The 20,556-nt window shown below is 36.8% G+C and overlaps 1 protein-coding gene across 1 annotated transcript; it reads right to left on the bottom strand.

Moving 5' to 3' along the window:
* Nucleotides 1-5,368: 5,368 nt before the first annotated feature.
* Nucleotides 5,369-19,130, bottom strand: PTPLA (protein tyrosine phosphatase-like (proline instead of catalytic arginine), member A). The gene is made up of 6 exons (XM_009330549.1): nucleotides 19,018-19,130; nucleotides 17,760-17,778; nucleotides 17,590-17,672; nucleotides 14,799-14,920; nucleotides 12,335-12,513; nucleotides 5,369-10,844 (listed from the first exon to the last, which is right to left on the bottom strand). The coding sequence occupies exons 1-6, from the start codon at nucleotides 19,111-19,113 to the stop codon at nucleotides 10,762-10,764; spliced, it is 582 nt and encodes a 193-aa protein (XP_009328824.1). The 5' UTR covers nucleotides 19,114-19,130; the 3' UTR covers nucleotides 5,369-10,761.
* Nucleotides 19,131-20,556: the final 1,426 nt, after the last annotated feature.

A 20,556-nucleotide genomic window follows, 5' to 3' on the forward strand; every position in this document is an offset into this window, starting at 1 on the left:
AGGAATTTCCTAGGACAAGAACGCATTTTTGACAGAAAATTGCATTTTCACAGTATCAGAATATTCAGAAAAAGGCTTAATCTAGAACTGGTTCAGAACAAAGTCCCTCACTGTTTCCAGCTTTGTTTTTCTACAATTCTTGTTCTGAAAGGAATGCTGATATTTCTAACATTTGCCCAAATTAAAAAAGAAAAATATCACCATTTCCCATGGACTACATATTTGAATTTTGAACTATTCTTCTTAGAAAAGCTCTTTTAAGAGTCATCTTCAAATTCGTATAAGTCAGCATAACGCCATTGAGGCACGGCAGCAGAGGATCTGGTCCCACGGTCTGTATCTCCAAACCTACTGTGAACTGCAAACCTACCCAGCTGTGACACTTTAACACCCGATCTCTTAAAGGCTTTTATAAATGGTCACATCCTTCCCATGCACCATCTCAAGAGGTATCATTTGCAGATGAAACCTCTTGGTAAATAGTATACCTAAAGAATAACAGCTATTTAGAGCCCAGTGTACTTACACAGTAATTATTTCTGTTTCCCATGGAAAAGGAGTTGCAATGGGAAACAACACTGGTTAACCTGGCTAGTGCTCCAAGGGCGTTTGCTATCATCATCATCATGAGACCAGTAATTCTCTAGCTGTGGTTTCTGAGAGAGAAATACTGAAATAATAGCTTGCCTGCAGCTGACTTTAAAGCATGCCTAATTATCGCATTCAGTATGCACCTGCTACAGGTCTCAGAGTTTCTAGTAAATAACGAAGCAATTTAACCCCTTCCTCTAATTTAAGGTTTCTAGGTTTCATTGTAGATCTCACAGCTTTGAAACGAAGCATTCCTTGATCAAAAAACCTCCATGCTTACCATCACCAAAACAAGGGTTTGTTTACCTTTTTTTACCCTTTCTCAACCAGAGGAAATACTAGGTAATATTACTTGGGCTCTGAACATTTTTAAGTACAACAGTCACAGCCTCTCGGGGAAATATGAAATACACACGGAAGAAAGATCATCACTGGAGGGATGCTATGGGCCTGTGATGGGAGTATAACTGAATAACAGAAAGGTTAAAACCCCTTGAAAGGTAGAAATCTTAGTATTAGCACAAGGCACCTTGAAGGTTTAAGCATCACCTCCAAAGTGAAGTACATGCAGTCATCTTAAAGCAGAAAGACCACCCCAACATGCCTTGGGAAAAAGAGCTTGTGACTGGCTTCTCAGCAAGCACTTACAAAAAACCCATCCCTGAGCAGATTCCCCTCAAGCAGTTTCACGGTCAGGAAACTTGAAGACCACTGTTAGTAACCAACCTTTTTGCTGTTCCTCAGAATTGTCAGACTGACATTCCTCCTTGCCATGAACGATTGCAGTGAGGAAGGATAGGTCTCATACTTTAAGCATGCTGGCCCACCTGCACAGCTCGTATTTCTCTTTCACACATATTTTATTTTGTGTAATGGGATTTCATAGCACAGAATGAATTAGAAGATACAGGCTATGCTGGAAAAGATGACATGAGGAAGATGGGAGACAGAACTAAATTAGCTGCCAAAACTATTTACGGAGGGCACCCAAAACCCTGAATAGATTTACTTCTGCTGCTTGAAACATTCATGCTCTCAAGATGGAATCAGTTCAGTCTAAGGCGCTATTTCTTCCAAGAAGTTCCTGACATCTCAGAATTAAACTACATTAGAACACTGGAGGAAGGTGTTAATTCTTTTAACGTGTAAAAAGCAGCACCTGCAAACTGTGCAACTGCAGGTACATAGTGTGCCCAGAGATGAAAACCAAGAGCATATATATATATATGTTACCACTCGCCAGTGAAGCACATCTCATGTATCTTTTCAATACCAAGGGCTAAACAGCAAGCTTGTTCCAGTCACAAGCACAGCAGCCATCCAGGAGTGCCTGACTCAGAAACATAGTCTCCTTTTCAGTTCCCTAAACATATAGCCTATATACTACCCTCAGCACATGGCTAAAGCTGCCCACTCTTCATCTAACACAAAATGTTAGCTCCGTTGTTCTCTGCTGGCTGTCTTCTGCACATTGGAAACAGGACACTCTGCCCCATAATGCAGAGTCATTCAAGCAGTTAAATGCTGGGGAGAAAGAGACAGTGCCAGGTCTCGCAGCAGGAAAATTAAATGGGCCGTGGTCTTGCCCTAAGATAAGAAGGAAACTTTACAGACCATAGGAAGGTGAGTAAGTTAGCTCCAACTTAGTGCTGTTTAACAGCTCAAGGATTGTAGCAAGTGTTCAAAGGAGTCGGGGGAGTGAAACAAGAACTAACAAAAACCTGACATTATTTACAAGAGATCTTGTGATTGTCCCCTCGTCAGTAGCCTGCACAGATCAGAAGAAAGCAAGACAAAAAGGGAATCATGCTTTAATATCGAATGCACTGAGAAAGATATCCTGAAGTGCAATTCTCACTTCAGACAGAAGGTGAAATCACTGTATCTTTCCCACAAACTCTTACAGCTAAGAGTTAAAGCTTATGATCAAGGAAGTGGACTACAAACCTGCCATAAACTCAGAGAACTCACACATATGCCAACCACAAAGGCCATATTCAGTAGGTAATGATGTAATTAGTTTGTAAGTAACTATACAGGCAGAAAAAACAAACAAACCAACAAACCCCCAAAACCTGTTCACGCATAACAGACATTATTCAGGAGGCAATCACATTCATGAAAAATATTAGTCATGAATATTTTATCTTCACTCTGCAATTATTGGGAGAATGAAGTTATTTCTAAAGAATGTAGCCATTGCACCAATTTAGGAATATCGTGATGCAGTATTCTTCCAGCTGCGGACTGTGGACTACTGCTGACCTGTAAAACAGCAGGGCTCTGAGACAACTGACAAAATCATCTAGACCACACACTCATTCCCACACGGGAGCAAAAATGGTGGGAAAATAATAATCTAAAAAGTAGCTTAATTTTGGTTTCATGGCAAATGAAAAATATCATGGCAACACTGCCCAATATGGCTTTTAAGATAAGACAAGCTTTCCATTTAAAAGGGTTGAGAAACGGAGAAACCATGCCCTCTTTTTTTTTTCTGACCTGAGTTTCACATGACAGTAACACATTTCTATCAGTAACGACTTATGTCTATTGATTTTTAAAAAAAATCTGCTGTATCAAGTATGAACACAGTGAAATTTCTAACATAATAGACAACAGCAGACACTGCCTAGGGATCAAACAGAGCTGAACAGGCAGACCCAGGATTTGAGCTACTCTTTCTGACTGAGAAAAGTTAGTTTGTGCCTCTGCTTTTTTCCCCGTTAACCCTGAGATATTACCATCTTTTTAAAGATTCAATACCAGCATATCTAGTATCTGGGCATTGTTCTCTAGATTTCCAACTCCTTTTCAAGCACTGTATTGTTGTAGTAAGCACAGAGAACAACATAAATAAATAAATCCCCATATGATTTAAATTATTATTTCTCCTTAAGAGTATGAAACTGTTCCAAAGTGTTTATATGTCATGAACTCTTGGATAAATTTTCTATTTAGGAACCTCTAGAGGAATTGTTTCCAGGGTCTTTTTTCTTGAGAGACAGACCCTTTTGTTAAGAGTTTGCTGGATATGATGTAAAGATTGGAAAGTTAAATCAATCGAGCCCCAGTCAGAGATGACCACTGTAAAAGACTCCTTCTGACAAGAATTCCAGATTTTTATTCTCAGCAGTATCACCTCACTTTGAATGAAAACAGGAGTAACGCTAAGTACTTGCTTTCAGTTGGCTGCAAGTGTTGGCTGCAAGATCCACAATTCTGTCTGTTTTGTCACCGAGTGAATCTCAATCTTAATGGTCTTCCCAGACTTAATTTACACAATAAACTGTAATTTGCTGTCTTCGGTACTGAAATTTGTTTCTTTCCTTCATGAGTTGAAGGTCTGTTCTATTATACAATGCAACTTCATGCGTGATAAATAAAGAGGCACACAAATTTGACTGCACACCCAGGATTCTCTTCCGACATGCAGGAGAGTGCTTGGTGTGTGAAGCAGTACAGCCATCTGAATCTTTTCTTGCTTGTCATTTGCAATTTGTTCTACTGAATCTGGAACAGCCACTTAAGGGCAGGCAAAGTGCCATTTTAGGAGAGTGGTATGAGCGCAGACCGCCAAGAGACTACATATGAAAATCGAAGTTGCTCAGTGACAGCAGCATTCCAAGCTAGGAATGTCCAAGCAGCTGTGAGGGCTGATCTACCCTGCCTATTTTTAATGGGATGTGTCATTGGGCCTAGATTAATTTCAGAAATAAAAGATACTTCTGCAGATATGTTTCTATGACTCTGCTCAATTCAGATTAGTATAGTGCAATAGTAGCGTAATGCTGGAGATTTCCTGGTCTTTTGGTGCGTTCCACAGGGAGCAGTGCTGGGTGCAGTCGCACTGTAAAGCTGGGTGGCAGGCGAGCCACCATGCAACAGCTAACGCCTAACAACCATATGCCCTCTCCCAGACAGTGCTGACAGGGAGGCTACAGTTTACTTTTTTCCTGGTAAATCCAGATGTACACAGAACAGAATACGTGAATGTCTATGTCCCATCATACTCCTGTTGAGATCAGTGGACATTCTTCCACCAGCTTCTGTAGAAATCAAACTTGTTTAACGTTGGTAGAGGTCCAGAACAAGTAAATCCTGTCCTGTAAATTTAGATCAGAAGACCACTTCTGCGACTTTCAGATTAGGAGATCTACGTCTCCATTGTAATGCATCTGACTAACAGGATTTAGCCTTTGTATGCAGTTAAGCTCCTTGGGGTTACAACCACTTGATTCCTAATTCAAAAGAAGTAGGTGTGAACGCTCACATATTGCTTTATTGTACTGTCATGGCAACAAAATCCTCATAGCTGCAATGTCATTGTTAGTCATGTAGCAAAGGACAGCCAGAGGATGTTCACTGCCTCCACCCCCCTCAAAGGTTGATACCACAAAAAAGTCCTGTTCCAAAACATTGAAATATCCACTATTGTAATACCTATTTCAGGACCACTGTAACACAATTTTCTTCGTACATGCTGACAGATGTTACACATTCTCTTTAATGCCCTGTATTTTCCCCTTTTGTTTGATAAACCAATATCACTACTCACACCTACCTCTTTTTTAATGGACTATATTTTAAGAAATATAAAAAGGAAGGCTGGCTAAGAGTAAATATGTTACAGGGGACCTCAAGATTAATTTGTGAAATAATTCCAGATGAAAAAGTATAGTATTTGTAAACAGATACCAGTCTGGTGTAATACGCTGAACAGTTGTATGAGCTGACTTCTACATGCTACAAAAAAAGAAAAAATCAAATAGAACGTAGTTTAGAACATGTCTTTTAATTGATGATGAATTTCTACAGTGCTACAGTATTAACAATCTCTAAAACAAATATCTGAATCTATAGCTCAACAAATCTTATAATCTTTGCAAATAAATAACTTATTAAAAGTATCATATTGTGCTGTTTTCCTGTCTGTGTAAACTGCTAATGATAACGCATTTCAGAAAAAATAACAATAATGAGCGGCTGCAGTGCATTTACATTATTAAGAATCTTTAAGTACATGATACACTTAGATAAATATTTCCGTACTTACACTTCTACAAAGCCATCAACTGAAAGGACAGAAAATACATTCAAGACTGAACAGAGAAGCAAGAGAGCTGTGAATAAAAAGACAACATGTTTAAGTTGATACAACATGACACAGAAAGTACTGTACATTTTAGAACTTGAAAGCCACCACCAGTTGCAGGCCTGAACTTGACAGCAAGTTCCTTTGAGAAGGCTAGAGTTACCAAACGTCCAGGTTCTCCACAGTTTGTCTTGGTACAGCCTTAAGTTCACTTGTCAGACTTACTCACTTTTGTGACCTAAGAGTTCACAAGACAGGTCTTCTCAATCTGGTAATTCATAAGGATGAATCACTGACATCTGTAAAGCCTTCAGTCCTACTGAAGGCGCTCAAGACCCCTAGAACGGCATCAGTGGCGTACAATACCAGACATTGAACCAGGAGGACCACCCACTATTAAGGTGTGCCGTCATGAAAGCAAGTTTAAGGAGCTATCCTTGGCAAATATCAACCTGCCGCTTTAACAGCGCTGTAAAGCTTAGTAGGCACTAACAATACTGCAACTCACTTGAGCAAGAGATCACAGAGCTTTGCAGAAACATGAGGTGTTTGTTTCTTAAACAGCCATTGTAACAAACATAGAATAAAACATTTTAATGGGCTACAGTTAATCATCTATAAAAAGTGTATGTTCAGCATGAATTTAAATTGTAAACTGGTAATAAATAATACAGTATCTCTGAGCACATTTTAGAATATACATTATGAAATAAAATTTAATTTTCAGAAAAGCTTTCAACCTCTTTGTTCAAAAACACATTTAAGCAATCCTTTATAAACAACTGCAGCCAGTTTGCCTGCCTGAAAATTTTGATTTATGAAGCCCTCCTGCTTAGTGCAGAACACTTATTTGTATTAATTTTCCTTCCTTTTTTTTGTTCTAAGGCAGATTAAGTAAGAGCTGAATTCACAAAAACTGTTAATTTAGCGACTACCTTAAATTATAATTTTTTGTAATGGTTGTAATTTGTTTTCATTCTAGTTTATTTAGTAATCATAGAAATATCCAAACATCCACTAAAGTAAGCTACTGTGAAGAGTACAAGTACCACAGTCAGAGCAGTAGCTACACCTAGATTTAAAATGCACATATTTCTTTCTGGATAAGAAAAGGTAGGTTCCCTCTGGTCACAGAAAAGGTCTCCATGCACCTCCCTGTTAACTAGTCATTGCAATCTGTCCATTAACATGAACCTGGCTAAATGTTATGTTCAATGGGAATTAGAAGCAGCGCACTGCACCATTTCTCCAAGGCTGTTTATTTTGACCTATACAATTGAGAGCAGTGTGGCATAGCTATCTTGGCATACCAGTATTTCAAGAAATATAGGCTTATTGATAGTAATAAGATAGCTGAGCGGAGCAGAAAAGCCCTTTCTGTTACACACCCTTTGTGCACAGAGATCCTCCCAGCTGACCCCATGAGCTCCCTACACAGAAGGTGTAAGAGCACATTGAGCTCTCAGAGAAAGGACGCCTATCAACTACTGTTTACAATGGCCTCAGTGACCCTCCTGGCAGCTAATGTGGAAGATGCAATTTCTCACCGTCATATTCCTTTGTACTGTCCATGCCCTGAGGCCAGGATCTGGCCTCTAGACATTCTGGGCAGAGCTGTGAAACAAGGTGATTCACTCAATCTGTCCCAGAACAGCCTTTCCCAGTGGGAACAGTGTGTGAGTGCTGGGGGAACCTCAAGAAATCCAACTGCTTTCAGCTGGAGTTTATAAAAAGGACGGTGTGTTTATGTTACTACCAATAGTAGGAAATATCGCCTGATGAATAGGAATCTCCTTCCAAATGCCTATTCCTATGTATTGTCATTAAAAAAGCTCCATAAGGTCATACTCTATATTAATACATTCCAGAAGGCATATATATCATAAGTAAGAAAACACCTTTATACAAACAATTTGTTAAAGACTACATCAAACCATTAAAGACGCTGATGTTTGAATACATTCCTAATCTTTCAGAAACAGGAGGATTTCAATGCTTTAGAAAACTAGAAATATTGCAGAGAGGAAGACAAAAAAGACAGGTATCAAAAAGAAGTTGGAAAGAGAGCACCATATGAAAATCATACTTAATTTTTTATGTCCATTTAACAAGCTAATTAAATGTTTCACGATGTTATACTGAAGTTTAAGTAAGCTACCTAGGATAAAATCCTGGCCCATCTGAACTCAATGCTAACAGGATTTTACCTGCAATGCTCACTATCTTTGAGAAGATATTAAAACAAAAGGTATACATTGAGGCTTCAGTGAAAGGCTTCAATCAAAAAAGAAGAGGAAGAAAAGAACATGTTACTTGTTTTTTTTAAAGTACATGCCACATAAACTAATCTACATGGCAATCTCTCTGGTCTATCAAAGATTGAATGCAATACTGTAAGTCATTTTTAGCTTTATTTTTATTCATTTATCATTTAGCAAGACTCTTCTGTAGCTGTAAATCACTTCTAAAACTGTATCATTACCTTGTACACTGTTGCTTTATGAAAGTGCAAACCCAGGATTTTAGCAAACAGTGCTGTGTTTTTTTCATGTCACATGTGCAAAAGGATATAAAAATAGCTCCTTGGCTGACATATGATAATATCCTTAAGCCACAATGAAAATAAATATAATACAGTATTATAGCACAGGTATTCCTTTTGTTACAGGAATAGTATCTGTGGGATACACTCATCCGATCAAGGCTTTCAAAATCATCCTTAAAGTACGCAATGCATTTTCAATGAATTGATAGCTATGGTCTTCAGTGAGCTGCCCTGACAGTAAAAAAAGAGACATGAACTTAATCTAATCTTAAGTTACTCATATTTTATCACACTCTTCTGCTTGCTAACTGAGAAATACTTCTAAAAACTGCCATGATGTTCCTCGTGGATCAAAAAGCAAGTGAAGTTTATAAAACAGTACTCTAAGAACTTTGGACAAATACAACTGCTAGTCTGAACATGTGTAACACAACTATTTTGTGATTCAGTGTTGTAGTTTATATTTTAAACTTTTAATAATTTTAGCTGCATATAAAAGAGAGAAGTAATAAGTTAAATTATAGCACCTTGCGTGAAATTTGTTCTAAAAAATACAAAGATTACACCTTTTAAAATGGTAAGAAATACAACTATTCTATCTCAAGTGCACTATGCACCTGTCATTTAAAAGGAAACTAATTTACATGTAATGAAGACATGCACAAATATCACAAATTTAAGGCACAAAATGGAATTTGAAAGTTAGGGATGTAGTAAATCCTTGCTTTTTCATCAAATTACCTGATACACCAGAAAAAGGTGTATCTACAATTTTCAAAAAAGCTGTATTATCATCGAATCATTGAAGCTAAAAATGGAAACAGCCTATTCAAGTATGTAGTTCAAACTCTTGCCAAAGGAAGACTATTTTCCACTATTGCACTACATCTAACTTAAAACCTTCCAAGAACTTGTATGCATTGATAAGCACTACTGTGTCATTCCATAACCTAACTGATCTCATCAGTAGGATCTTTCTCCTGATATTCACTGGATATTTGCCTTGTATCAAATGTATATAATCACACCTTCATACTTAGAAAGGCTCTTCCTTTACATGTATTTGTCACATAACAAAAAATTATACATACTTAACAACTCAATCTTTCCGACTTCTTTCTCACTTCAACTAATTTTGTTACTGTTCTCTGACTTCAGAAGATTGACTCAATTCCTCACCCCTGAGATACCCAAAATATAAGACTGTACTCCGGAAATTACCTCAGCAATCACAAGGAGTATTCTGATTTCCAGCTGCCTGATGCAGCTCTTCTGCATATATACTCTTCTTTTGACATTAGCGATGCCAGAAGCAACTTTGTTGCCTACATTATCAAGGCTTCTTACTACATTATTACATTTCAATCTTCTCTCTCTCTCTCTCACTAAGTACCCAAGTTTCCTCAAATGCATTACCTTTTCTCTGAATCTCTTAGGCTGCGTCTAATTCTTGTCTACATTTAATCCATCTGTTGGACCTCTCCCACTCAGGTATCATATAGTGTAATATCATCTGTAACTTTTATTAATATACTGTAGATCCCTCTTGCAGATTATTGAAGACATTAAGTAGAATTAGGTCAACGCAGTATAAACAATTAATGGGGAGGGAGCAATTAAGATTGCACAATGGGATGATTCAAAGCACAATTTATATTTTAAGACTCTATTTCAAATATATTTTATCCCACTTAGCTATTTATAAGAAGTTAAATATCTCACTATAGCTACAGTTTCTAAATGCAATACCATAATTTTTCTGCATACATAATTAAACATAGAATAAGAAACATGCTGACAATCAGTCTTCCTCTGCAAACGAGTCCCATTCCAGCCACTGATCAGAGAAAGGTAGGCACATCAAGTCTACTCCTCAGCACAAACTTTTAACCAGTTAATATTATATCTATTATTCTACGTATCTTTAAAATTATAAATGAAAATACAGAGAGATCTAAATTTGCACTGACAATCAAGAATCCAGCTCCTTTCAAAAGTCCTTCTGGAATTCTCCAGTGTGATCCTGTAATTCAAAGAATGTTGAACAACATGCTAACAGTACTTATAACTGGAAAGGTATTATTTAATATAAATCTTAAATAACATTTAAGCCACCTAGTCTATGAAAAACATCATTACCTAATTTATGCTCTGTTTTCCAGAAGACTCACTTTCAGTACAACTTATCAACTCTCCTTCTGTTCTTGATGATGACTACAGGTCATAACAGAACTTTCAGAATAGAAAGCACAGTAGCCAACTATTCCAATTCTTAAAGCTATTTGACAGCCTACTGAAAATAAGAAAACAATTTGAAAAAGTGAACAATTAAAAATCAAAGTGAAACCAAGGATGAAAAGGTAAGTCTGAAGATATATTAATTGTAAAAATAATACAGTCCATGCTATTTTATGCACAGTTGTTTATTCTTGTTCCATGTTTTAAAACTTGGACTCAGAAAAATCACAGGAAGTTTTGTTTTTTTACCCTCTTTTTTTCCATTAAAAGCACCATAGTTACACGGCTTGATTCAATCGTCCTTTTCCACAATCACTTCTCCGTGAAGCACCCTTCTTCTCTGCCGCAACATGTGGAAGTAGAGTTGTGGAAATACTTGATCAAAGCATAAAAGAGAGCAAATTAGATGAAAAAAATTCAACAGATCACATAATGGAAAAATACAACTTTGCAGAATGATGAACTGACGAAAAATTATGGCACACAGTGCTACAGTTGGTTAAGGTAAATAATAGCAAGTCATGAACATTGCAGTGAATTACAAAACAGTAATTACTCAAAAGTCAGACAAGGCCCCCTTTATGTATACCCTGTGTTCAAGGAACTTCCTTCCCTCCAACACTTTCTTTGTATAAACAGGACTTAACCACTTTCTGGCAGCGTCTGAAGTCTTCAAATTTGTGCTAAGGTAAGCATGTTTGAATTAAGACTTTGAGGAGGATACAAATTTACCCTACTTGTTCCAATCTGAAGTGAGAAGCTCCCTCTCTCCTGGCCCTCTGAGATTTATTGTATTACTGCCCTGCTGATACATTTTATCCTTATATTTAATGGACAGAAAATCGGATTTATTCCTGAAGCATGAAGTTACGTAAACAATTGTAAAACTGTTAGTAAGTTATGATGGCTTAGGACGTTTTTTACTCATATAAATCTCCCTCGTTGGCCTTCATTTCTTGTGACAAAAAATTTCACAGTGTGTGTGCATACTGTGAAAGTCTATGTTTAAGATCAACTTCTTAAAGGAATACCTTTTATGGATGCAGATCACAGACCCTTTTAACTTCAGTTTTCCTGCTTCTCAATGCCTCTCCCTAATCTCTTGCCTTGTTTCTAGTCTCATTGTCCAGACTATCTAAAATATTCTATTTGCCTAGTTTGGTCTATCCCCATTGATGGTGCTATATCTGAATCAGGTTGCTTTCTCCTTGTCTACACTGCTTAGGTACCAGTGGAAATAACACTGGAAGTGCAAGAAAGAGAGTCTCTCTAAGCTTAGCTCTAGTTAGCCAATTGATCTGTGGCTTCTGGTATCCAGAAGTACAAGGACAATCTGATTAAACCAAGGACTGAAGTATGTCCAGAGAGGTTTGGGGGGTGGATTTCTTTGAAAATGAAATCTTGGAGAATATTGCCTCAAGTTTTTCCTGAGCATGTTCAAATGGTGATCTTCAGAGGTGACACGTAAATGGATATTAATAGCAATAAAAACAAGGCAAATCTCTGGCACAACTTGCAGGACAATTTTTAAGCCGTGGCTTCAAAGTGGCAGAGGCAGTAGAAATTCTCAGCGACACAGTTACAGACATTTCTGCGTGTAAGCAAATAGGTTTTTTACTTTGTCCAAGTCTCAGAAATGTTTTTAGCATTTTCACTGAAGTTTTTAAGACAGCTTATGTTCTGAGGCAGATAACAGGATGGAAAATTTCAGTCTAACCAATTAAAGCACAGCAAAGCTTGGAACAATAGAAAACAGATTTTTATAGTAGAAAGTGTTCAGCAAATTTAACTACAAGCAGTGTTTCCAGCATTGCTGATAATTGATTATTATGCTGTTAGCGTTACTACAGTTAAGTAATACTTACATGGCACATAGGAGAACATGACAATAATAAGGAAGTAATAGTAGTCAAAGGAGACGTTATATTTGTTGGGAAGTCTCAGTGAAAACATTCCTGTTTTCTTCACATAGGGTAAAGCAGCATATATGGTTAGCAGTTCACCTGCAACTCCAGCAGGATACAAAATGATAAAAAAGTTGTATCTGCATTAAAAAAAAAACCCTTGTGAGAAACACCCCATGAATTTAAAATTTCCTCTTGCTATTATTAGTGGCACAGCAATGTATTACAGTAGTTTCTGCACCAAAATCAAGGACCACATTCTGACTTGGCACAGAATACCAGTTTCAGTTATTTTGGATAGCGTTGCTTAGGTTTACAGAGAATGCATTCCTCAGTCCTTTTATTTAAAAACAGTGAAGTATCAGAATGTTTGTATGTCTTTCTAATACTAAAGAGTAAAAAATCCGCAAATTTGTAGTCTCCAATAATGTCTTTTTTTTTAAATCTACGGATCTTGCTCCTGTTGTCACTGACAGGATTCAGACCAGGACTGGATCCCAAATTCAGATGATCCTACACATCTTTGTCACAGTGCACACACACTGGGTCAACTCTGTATTATAATTTCTTTGAAGATAATGAAAACATTGAGAAACATCAGAAGCCTGTTTTACCCACTGCCACATGAGAAATCCAAATAATACTACATTTACCACTAATGGAATGGAAATAAAAGATAAAAGAAAATGAAAGTGCCAGAAACTTATCAGATCCATTTTAAAATGGGAAGAAGATGTTCAAATAAAAGGCGAAGGCATTCAGTTTAAAGCAAATGTGGTTTGAATGCCATAGGCCACATAGGTGGTGACGAAACGAAAAATGTAATCAATAGGGTTTGTGCTGTCCTCACACATAATGCACCATGGAGATGCAGTTTCTCCTAAGGAACAGCTCTCGAGTTCATGCAGGGAACAGCAATGAGAGCTGTCGCACAGAGAGAAAGGTACAGTGTGCGCTCCATGAGCAAGAGATGAGATCCAAAACAGCAGCAAGCAAACATGAAACCCTCCTTGAGCAAATGGGCTTAGAGGACTCACAGGTCAGAGAACAGATTAGGGCAAGTATAAGAAGGAACTGACGCCATGACCTACACACAGTTTGTCTCTATGCAGTGAAAAAAAAATGAAGTAAAAATTCTGAACCAAAATTTAGAGCATACCTATTCCATTAACAATGGACAGGGAAATCTTTTACAATTACAAGCTAAAGATCAGAAATTTCCAACTCCCTGGGAGTACTGAATTTATGCCCAGTTGTGCTGTTTGATTATCCATAAATCTTGGTGGGATATTTTGGACTCTATGAAAAGATAGCACATTTTCAAATGTTTTGTTTATAGTACATTTCACCATATATCTCTGCTGTGAGAATGTCAGTTTTCCCTATTGTCTATTATAAGGAAACAAAAATTCTGTCATTCAAGATACACTGACTTGATGGCAAGAAGTGTATCTGTCAATGTAGTACTTTCTGAATGCATTTCTCTTTCTGAAGCCCACATAAAAAATTATTAATGAAACTATACCTGATTATTTTTAAGTTTGCCATTTAGTGTTTAAACATAACCAAGGCTACCACCTTAGGTATTAGCAAAAAGATAATGTATTATAAGAATGGACATAAATATCAGACATCTCAAAGAAGTGCATTAGAAGCATCAGAACTGCATTAATTATAAAACAAAAATAAAGGAAAATAAACAAACACTCTTTTAAATAAGAGTCGCCTGCGCTGAACGTAGGTAAGATATTTTCCTTCTAACGGTGTAAGTCTGTCTGTCTTACATGTATTTTTCAAATAATGACTACAGAGAATACTACTCTTCCAGTTAAGTCTCCTGATAAACATGCAGTCTCTGCAATATATCTGACCTAGTGGCCAACCTTAAGTATGCTTCAAAATCAAAGCAGTTTTGATGTGGAACACACTTTTTATGTGGGCTAAACTAAGTCAATATTTAGCTTCACTACATGAATATAACCTTATAAAAGCTCTGATAAAGCAGAACTTCTCATAAAGTACTAATACGCATGAGATTGAGTGACAACTACTCCCACATTTTCAAAGATCTGAAATCCACAAAGACTAGCACAGGTGCTTAATTTTGGGCATTGTATTCAAAAGCATCTTAAGGAGCCATAGTGTAAGTTAAAAGATGACTCCAAAGATAAAGAAAAAAAATTAAAGCAGAGTTCAAACTGTGAGACACAGAAAGCAAAGAACAAATCACACCCCAAAATGTCAGCTAAAATATTTTTAACATTTTAAACCAAGTAACAATGATCCCAAGTACAGAAAGCAACTGACTTGCACTCTGCTGACACATAACCAAAGCTCTAACATCTGCTCTCCTGTGTGTTAGCTCAGCATGCGTGAAACTAACATGCACAGAACCATGAGAAACTGAAGTGCAAGACATCTCCACCTGGCCCATTTAATGAAGTATGGCAAATGGTTGAGCAGGTTGAATGTGTAGAAGGAATATCGAGTAATCTCTGTCACAGTCCATACGACCAGAAAAAGAATAACGCTCTCCTCATTCTGGATCTGCAGAAGTATAAAGAACCAACACTTTCTTCATCCTTAAGCTTCTTTTCTGTGCAAACTGCAACAGACTTCTGTTTAAGATATATGGAACAGAACTAACATCTTGTAAAGAAAGAAAATTTTGGCATAAAAGTGATATGCTGAAACCATTACCATGTACAGTTCTTTATCACGTGTATTTAGTGACACACAGACATTTTGCAAACTGAGCATCTTTATCCATTATGCAAATATCAAAATACAAAACCCTATAATTGAGCTAATTCCTCTCTTCATTCTCTATCTGCATTTTCACTATGCTATCTAACTGTCTCCCTCTTTTTATTTGTGGTTGATTTATTTGTTTATTTTCTTACTCCTCAAAACAGCAAGAAGAAAACAACACAGAAGATATGTTCCTTTCATAATCAGTTTTTACCCATTCTGCATTTCACTACTCTGTCTCCTAGACTTTCTCTTACTTTTTATCTTGCTTCTTCCTCACCATAAAACTTCAGACAAAAGGAATTGCTTAGTATAATCTACTAACTGGAACTTAGTTGCAGAAGATCAAATTTGGCAGACTTCAGGAAGCTGTGAGATAGTTAAGGAGCTGGAACACAGATGGATCACTAAATGAAGAGTAGTGGGAGATCAGGAGCTTTGGGTAAACTCACTCAACAATCCCGTTTAAGATTTAAGTTCTGAGTCATTAAACTGCCTCATCGGTAGGTAGCACACCTATCTGCTGTTTCAAAACATCGGTTCTTTTTCACTCTAGGTGAACAAATAAACAAAAGTCCCCAAATACAAAGAAAGCACGTGGGGATCCATTACAAACACTACCCTCTGAGAAGAAGAATTACACGCAAGTAATTTTCTTTTCTTTAAAAGGGGAGGAATTTTGTAATATGCTTCCATGCCTGAAGGCTGAAAAGCTCCAGGGATGTCTGTGAAATAAAATAAAGTAACACAAGTTTTGTTAAAATTACAAAAAAGGGAAACCATTTTTTTTAATAAAATGCAACACGGTGACAAAGCTTAATACGTCTCAAAGATGCTGAAAATGCACAACTTGGTCAAAAGTCAAGAAAAATTATAAGTGCTTATCATCTCATAAAATCGACTGACCCTCAATGTGTCAGTCAAAGAAGGTGCACTTTTAGTGAAAGGATCTCACCAACATCACAAAACGAGATATAAAAATACTGCCAAACTCACAAACAAATAGCAACTGCAGTGCAAAGACATCCAAACAAATAAGCAAAGGGAAAGACAGAATTAGGCTGTTCTTAGCCTCATGCGATTAGAGACAAACATTGATAACCCAAACTTGGACTCATGTCACAGTGCTAAATCCAAGCAGAAGAGCTTTAAATAAGTATGCAGAGAATTCCTATCTGTTGCCTTGCAAATCTCCAGTCAAGCAGAGAGATCAGCGTCTGGCTATTATCACTAACATGCCTCTCACCACCTAAAGTGGCCCTGAACATTCATGCCTGCTAAGCAATAACAGCGTGAAATACAGACATACATTCAGATGTATTTTTTCTTGGACACAGCTTGACCTACTGTACTGAAGATAGAGGAAAAGAAACGCTGGATATGCTAAAGATTTAATCCACTGCAGATAATAACAAAATGGCAAAATGCAGTGCTTTATTCCAGCATTCACGTAAACATTCAATATAAAAAACTTGTTAATCTTTGAGATTTCCCTTAAGGGAATTTGAGATTTCCCTTAAGGGAAAAATGAAAACACTTAGCTTACAAAAAAAAAAAAAAGCTATTCCATGTTAAGAAAAGCAACAATAAAGGAAAAGATGCAAGTGTAGAAAACAAATCCCCGGTGAACTGACACAAAGGGATTTGACAACTGAGGCAGGTGCTATGGGATCCCATCAGCAGAAAAGCATATGCCATCTGCTGGTGAGACAGTTTAATGGCTCAGCTTTTTAAGTCTAAAGATCAGGAGCAGAGACTTAAAATCTACCGCTTAATTCTTACATGCCCTTCACAGAAAGCAGACCTCAGAAACTGAACTGAATGTCCTATCTACTAGCTGTAAGCAGTCTGCTTGTTTCATTCTGCTAATGAATCACTAGACTTACAATAACCACCTACAACCAGGCAAATAAACTATCGTCATTTATATAGGACCTTAGGCATCACTGTGGCATGCTGGATGACTTGATATATATTTTAATGAAAACAATGCAGTATGCATGCCACCAAATGTTAATACTACCATAACATTAAAATCTTGAGAAGGTTCCTAAAATAAATTGCAAAATCACAACCATGTTTATCCAGGTAAATTCCGTTTAAGACATATTTTCATTTAGATTAATTCAGTAAGTGCTAATGTAAGTTTTTGAAAGGGAACCAGTAACACTGTGGTAGATTTGCTGGTAAATAATAGAAGTAGTCATTGATCTCACTTAGGCTGACCACAGCCGGCACGACACTGAAGACCGTGCTGATTCACTGCTAAGACCCAGACCCAGTCTCCTGGGTAGAAGCACATAAATTCCATCCTGTAACCCCAACTTCCAAAATCGCACTCAAGTGTGTAAGTATTCTCTGTAGGAATGTCATTAATTTTTACTTTGGTCTTCCTCGTGAAATGAGAACTGTATTGATAGCTTCTCCTTAAAAACAATCAAAACACGACTTGCTCACGCACATACCTGTTTTATACTATGTGCAATGAACCACACCATGAAGATTCTTGAACTCACTTGGACCCCAGTCACAAGCACAGATGTGCGAACTATTCCTTAAAAAGAGAAACATGTTATCTCTGTTCCACAATTCATCTTTTAATTAGTTACAGGTGAAACTAAAACAAAGAACTCACCAACTGCACAGTGGACTACCTGTAAATAAAAATAAGTTAGAGGTTACTGATGTACAGTATGTTACTATCTAGACTATAAACATGGCCTTTTGATATTAATATAAACCTAGGCTTAATTCTGAAGGAGAACTGTTTTTTTGTGTCCAGCTAACACTCTTTAAAAGAAATACATGTTAGAGCACTGGCAACCAATACTGTGATGGGCTCAGTATCTATCTGTGCAAACACATGAAAAAGATTTATTTTCCTAATTAATTGTATATATTACATATTTAGATACTTACAAAGCATTTATTTTTTCAACTAGTAAGCTTCCCTTCCATTATCTTACTCAAAGAAGAATTTTACAGGACAGTGTGGAGGGAGTCATATTAAGGGATGCTAAATGCACAGCAATTTTAAAACGTTCTGTATTCATTATGGATTAATAACATTATTATAATTTTGCCAATGACAGCTAAGAAGCTTCAGATTTATTGTATTTTCTGGTCAGTAATGTTTAGCAAATAGAGTGGTTTTCATTATTTTGACAGATTTGAGAAAAATTACTTATTGTGAAAGTTTAATAGCATAGAAGTCTATATACAGCTGGCCACATGATTTTAATAGTTGCTTGAACTACAGATGTTGTAGGCAGATTGAGAAAAAAAGTTAAAATGTAGATAGGCACTCTTTGTTGTGCCTGAGAAAGAACTGTAAGCGCTCAATACACCCAACAGTTTCATTCCATAGATGTACCATAAACTGAGACCACTAGTGCATAGTTGGCAGAAGTCATACTATTTAAAGAATACTTTGCACAACTTGCACAGATCTTGTTGTAACGGATTATATGGAGCATGTGAATCCTGTCTGGAAATAAGCAGAAGCAGGAAAGGCACAGAAGGATAATGAGTCCAGTATAAGGAATAAGAGGGAAGCTATCATCTCTGAAGACGGAGACGAGGTATCTACTAAGCTAGAGGGTTGATCTGCTGGCTGGAATGCCTTCAGAGATTTTGCCTTTTGAGTTAAAGACTCTCAAATCAAAGCAGTTCCCAGGCAGCATTTGATTTAAAGAAATATTAGAATTAAGTCTGAAAAAATGTGTCCATTTGTTTCAACTAATCACCTTGCCCCCCAAAAAACCTTCATTAAATAATAAAGTTAAAAGGAATTTAAGTACTAATATAATGTTTTTATCTTAAATTCCAGTTAATAATGTGTTTTGCCTATGATATGCAGCATCCAGTAAAGCAAACTAATGTTTAAAATTTACCTCAAGCAAAGCAAGTGTCTGGAAAAATTTAAGCGTCTTTTGAACGCTTCTGAATAAGCCTCTATGTGTTCCTTTCTGTATATAAAACCGCACCATGGCAATACCTAATACCAGCCACCTACAAAAGAAAAAGAATGGATACATTTCAAATTAGAATTCTAAAAATATCCATCCACCATAAATAATTTAGTAGAATATTTTCTTCATGGAATATCTTTGTTCTTCACTTGTCAGTGTTCTTAGGAGATTATTAAAAATATCTTTAGGCATAGATCTTATATAATGTTATGTAAACATTACACCCTTTTATCTCTTTACTTGGAAAAGGATAGAGAATGACTTGTTTACCTTCAGAGGATTGACTTGAATTGAGGGGACCCCTCAAAACCACGGGTCCATTAGACTTTTCACTAGCAGTGACTACATATTTTTACTATTAAATCCCCATGCATCTTTACTGTGAATTACTGTTATTTGAAAACACGTGATGAACTTGGCACTGAAGCCACCGTTTTGGGTCGCAGGTTTGTGTAAGTAAAGGACCGGAACCTATGCACATCATTTTTACATTTTTCATGGCCCCTCAACTCATGATTTTCAGAACTGACTAGTGATCTGAATGCTTCTGTTTGTGATTGTCCAACTGAAGTTACCATTTTGATTCAGTTTTCAAAAGTGTTGAGAAGTCATCTTTGAAAATCAGACTCCGAAGTGCTGAAGGATGGGTGCTCTATGCTCCTGGCTTCCAAAGGCAGGTATATTTAACTAGCACATTTGATGGTGTTGGCTAATTTTTTTATATTTTTTTAAGGAAACTGAACAATGCTACCAACTGATAACCCTTCCAGTGTAAAAGAAAGAACGTAACAGTATCTTTTAATCAAACTGGAATTTGGTATAAAACTTAAATTGAGATCTCAAATGGAAATTGAGACTAATAAAAATAAACTTCTAAACTGTGGTGGATTGATCCCCACCACCCAGCCCAGACCCAGTACAATAGCCCAAGGCATGCGCCATTCCTTCCACATAATTAATCCATGTTTATATAATTAAGATTTTGAAAATAGTGTACCATATTTCCATGCTTAATGTAGAGCTATACCACATTCTTACAAACATCACACTAGCGAGATGCCTTGAAACTTCAGGTTTCAATCCACAAAGACTAAGAAAGTACAAAAATTCTTTAATATAGACTTACAGGCATAACCAGAGCTATGGATGGCTATTTTTAGAGTTAAAAATAAAAATACAAAAATTACAATAACTTCAGCTTAACTTTTTGTCTGATGATATTCGGAACAATTACTCAGTCCTTTCGTTGCACATAAAGCCACAGAAAGCATGCTGTATGGTGACATGAGCTCTGGCTAAGGAAGGGCCCGAGTGACAAAGCAGGGGGGTCTGAGAAATACTCAGAGGCAGATTCGGAGAGCATATAAACATTCGGAGAAATACTTATATAAACATTTGGATAAATATTTAACAACTCTCCTGTTCTTATACTCTTCCCTAAGCGTAAGGTACTGGCTAATA

This window comes from Pygoscelis adeliae, unplaced genomic scaffold, assembly GCF_000699105.1.
Source record: "Pygoscelis adeliae isolate BGI_AS28 unplaced genomic scaffold, ASM69910v1 Scaffold27, whole genome shotgun sequence".
NCBI lineage: Eukaryota > Metazoa > Chordata > Aves > Sphenisciformes > Spheniscidae > Pygoscelis > Pygoscelis adeliae.

Excerpts from the sequence above, each read along its gene's own strand:
- PTPLA (XM_009330549.1), bottom strand. The coding sequence starts at position 19,113 with ATGGTGCGGTTTTATATACAGAAAGGAACACATAGAGGCTTATTCAGA. Across the intron at positions 14,921-17,589 it reads TTGCACATAGTATAAAACAG|ATCCAGAATGAGGAGAGCGT; the intron begins GTATGTGCGTGA and ends ATACTTCTGCAG. Across the intron at positions 12,514-14,798 it reads TACTTCATTAAATGGGCCAG|ATACAACTTTTTTATCATTT; the intron begins GTGGAGATGTCT and ends TTTTTAATGCAG.